General features: G+C 51.1%; 1 protein-coding gene across 1 annotated transcript; it reads left to right on the top strand.

The window, feature by feature from the left end:
• The first annotated feature begins 202 nt into the window (after positions 1–202).
• On the top strand, positions 203–2,543 carry LOC147979083 (putative E3 ubiquitin-protein ligase SINA-like 6). The gene is made up of 3 exons (XM_087515024.1): positions 203–289; positions 372–1,028; positions 2,445–2,543. The coding sequence occupies exons 1-3, from the start codon at positions 203–205 to the stop codon at positions 2,541–2,543; spliced, it is 843 nt and encodes a 280-aa protein (XP_087371150.1).
• The last annotated feature ends 428 nt before the right edge of the window (positions 2,544–2,971 follow it).

Raw genomic sequence — 2,971 nt, 5'->3', positions numbered from 1 at the left:
TCAATAATTTGCGTTGACCGATGCATTAATTACAACGCATGCATGCATTCCGTGACTCTCCTTTTGATACTAGCATGTGTTGATTTAATGCACCTTGAAGTAGTATAAGATATGTGACGGTAAAGCTTTGTAGTACCCCGGCCCAAGTCGAGAGATGGTTGTGCACGAGGAGGGCGAGATCATGCAGACCGAACAGGACCCGATGACGGAGCTCTCTAAGGTCTCGATGGACCTCACCGTGCTCCACTGCCCCTTGTGCCTCCGCCCCTTGACGCCTCCAGTGTATGAGGTTCGAATACACCTCGTCCGTTCGGTTGATTGAGCAAGGTGCAGGTTTCTTGATTGATGTGTTGTTTGATTGATTTCTGCAGTGCAAGGAAGGGCACCTGGCCTACGCGGACTGCCGCGTCGAGCGCCCCAGGAACCAGCGGCAATGCCAGAAGTGCGAGCGCGGCGGTGGCTTCGACATGCGGAACACGGAGGTGGACTCCGTCCTTTCGTCGGTGAGGGTGGAGTGCCCGCACGAAGGCTGTGGGTTCTATGTCACTTACCACAAGCTCGCCGATCACCAGAGCGTGTGTCCGCTCGTGCCCTGCAAATGCCCCATGCCCGTCTGCGGCTACGAAGGCCCACCGCCGGCGCTCTACCACCACATCAGCACCGCGCATCCCATGCCCGTGCACAGTATCCAGTACGGCAAGGTGCTCCAGCTGCAAGTGCCACTGTCAGAGCCACGGCTCTTGCTGTTCACGGAGGATGACCGTCGTGCGTTTTTCTTGGTCGGTGGCGTGCTCGACATCGGTGTGCCTATCATCGTGTCGGTCGTCTGCATCAGAGCGGGGGCGTCCCCACTGCCGCACTACGTGGCCAAGTTGTGGGCAAACGGCCTGCCGGGGGAGCCCAAAGGCACGACTGACGCCGTCAAGGTGGAAATGGAGGTGACAAGCAACAAGGATCCTGGCGACGTCGACGTGCAGGAGCTGACCTTCTTGACAGTTCCGCCCAAGCTGCTGGCCAGGGCTAAGCTTGTGTCCCTCCACATTCAGATTGACAAGCTCACGTCCTAAATGTTTCTACAGTGCCTTCTGTTTATCTTAGTAATATGCTAATATAGGGATTACCTTGGTCTACTTTAGCTTAAGAAATGGTGGGTTTTGGTGGCGATAAAAAATTATGTTTATCAATGCATTAATTGCAATGCATGCATGCATAAAGTACATGCATTGGTCAATTTTCTCTTAATACTTGCATGCAATAATTTAATGCACCTTGGAATCTGAACATGTGTTGGGGAACAACCAAATTGAGCCTTATAAAATGCAAAAACTAAAATTTTGAGATAAGCCCTATAAAACCGGAAAGGAGAGAGTAGAAAAAGAAGTACTCCATCCGGGAATAGTGCCACACTTCGAAACGTGAACCGTCAATAAATTTTGAGCTTGCGTCTCGTCACATTCCAAATTACTCCACGCTATATTGAATTGCAAACCTGTTCACACCGATCACAACCTAAACGGTTTCCCACTTAGGAGCGTATTAGTACTCGGTTATAAATACTAGTATGCCAAGATGACTGCGCATTCCTCCTCAACTCCTCATCCACAAAAACAAACAAGCCATTCAGCATCCTTCCCTTGCGTCTGCGATGGCCAGCGTGAGTTTTGGGTCGAGAGATTGCCACCAGGGATAGGCGAGCATGGAAGCGGAAGCACGAGAGATGTCCCGCCTTGCTGCGAGAGCAGCCGACATGTCCCGCCGCGCGGAAGTAGCAGCACAGAGGTCCCGCCGCACCACTGAAGTAGAACGGAGGTCCCGCCGCGCCGTCGATGCAGCAGACTAGTCCGGCCGCACCACGGAAGCAGCGGAGATGTCCCGCGGCACCACGAATGCGGAAGAGATGTCCCGCCGCGCCGCGACGGCCTGGGAAAATTTCTCGCGTGCAGGCGACGACTGTTACAGGCACATGCATGCGATCGTCCATGGCCAGATGGATCAGATCTCCCGTTTTGCGAGGTTGCAGGACGACATGAAAGCCTCATTTGAATATGCTATTGGCACACTAAGGGAGGGCAATGAGAGGCTCCGGGCCGAGCGTGACCTACTGAGGGAGAAGATTGTCCGAAGTGCAGACCAGCAGGAGGAGACCAGTGCCTTGTTGAAGAGGACCAGCGTCATCATCAAGAAACTTATGGACGAGAATGACATGCTCCGCAACGAGCGCCAAAGGCTGGTGGAGGAATCCATGGATGTTCTCAAGCAGTTTCTTGAGGACATGAAAGAGCTCATCGCCGATCGCCGCGGAGACTAGTTCCCGCGGCCTGCAGCAACGCATCAAGAAAGTAGAGATCAGCGAGCCAGATCCTTGTCTTCCTTCTTCTTTTGCCCTTGTGTATTTCGGGCGTAGCCTCATGTGGCTTTTTTAATTATCTTTCTAATTATGTAAGACAATTAATCGTCCTTATCTTTCTGTGGAAGATCAATGTTGCGAGGCTGGGATGAAGAAAACTCTTGCTGTGGCGACCCTGGCGTCGCTGTTCTTCTAGTTGCTGCTGGGCTTCCTTTAGTTTCCTGGTTTCTTTTGATGTAATAATCGGTTTAGGATGTGGATTGTGTCGTCGGTTGTAATGTTGGGTTCCAGCGCGGATGTTTGGCCTTTGTTGGCCTCTTGGCATGTTGCGATTTCAATCTGGTAGCTTTTAGTCCTTCGTGTTAGGCTGGAGTTGTGCTGAACTTCTTGTGAATTGTGGTGGTTTTCAGTAATGAAAATTGGAAGGGACAAGCCCTTCTTTGATCAAAAAAAATTTAATCGTCCTTATATATTCATCAGTCTTGCTATAAGTCGCTATAGATGCTATATAGGTCCGTCGGATCTTACATCAAGATCCGTGCTTTGAGATTTTCCTTTCTCTCTCTTAAATCTCAGTCGAGTGAGACATAGCCACACCATTAAACAGAGGCTCGGGCGCCATTA

This window comes from Triticum urartu, chromosome 3A, assembly GCF_056163025.1.
Source record: "Triticum urartu cultivar PI428250 chromosome 3A, HENAU_Tu73, whole genome shotgun sequence".
Taxonomy (NCBI): domain Eukaryota; kingdom Viridiplantae; phylum Streptophyta; class Magnoliopsida; order Poales; family Poaceae; genus Triticum; species Triticum urartu.
The sequence above is the reverse complement of the archived record's forward strand: the minus strand, read 5'-3'. Positions and strand labels throughout refer to the sequence as shown.

What these genes read in the sequence shown, in the direction of transcription:
- LOC147979083 (XM_087515024.1), top strand. Translation starts at nt 203, where the DNA reads ATGACGGAGCTCTCTAAGGTCTCGATGGACCTCACCGTGCTCCACTGC. An exon ending in TGACGCCTCCAGTGTATGAG is followed by an intron (nt 290 to 371) that starts GTTCGAATACAC and finishes TGATTTCTGCAG; the next exon opens with TGCAAGGAAGGGCACCTGGC. An exon ending in TGCTGGCCAGGGCTAAGCTT is followed by an intron (nt 1,029 to 2,444) that starts GTGTCCCTCCAC and finishes TAATTATGTAAG; the next exon opens with ACAATTAATCGTCCTTATCT.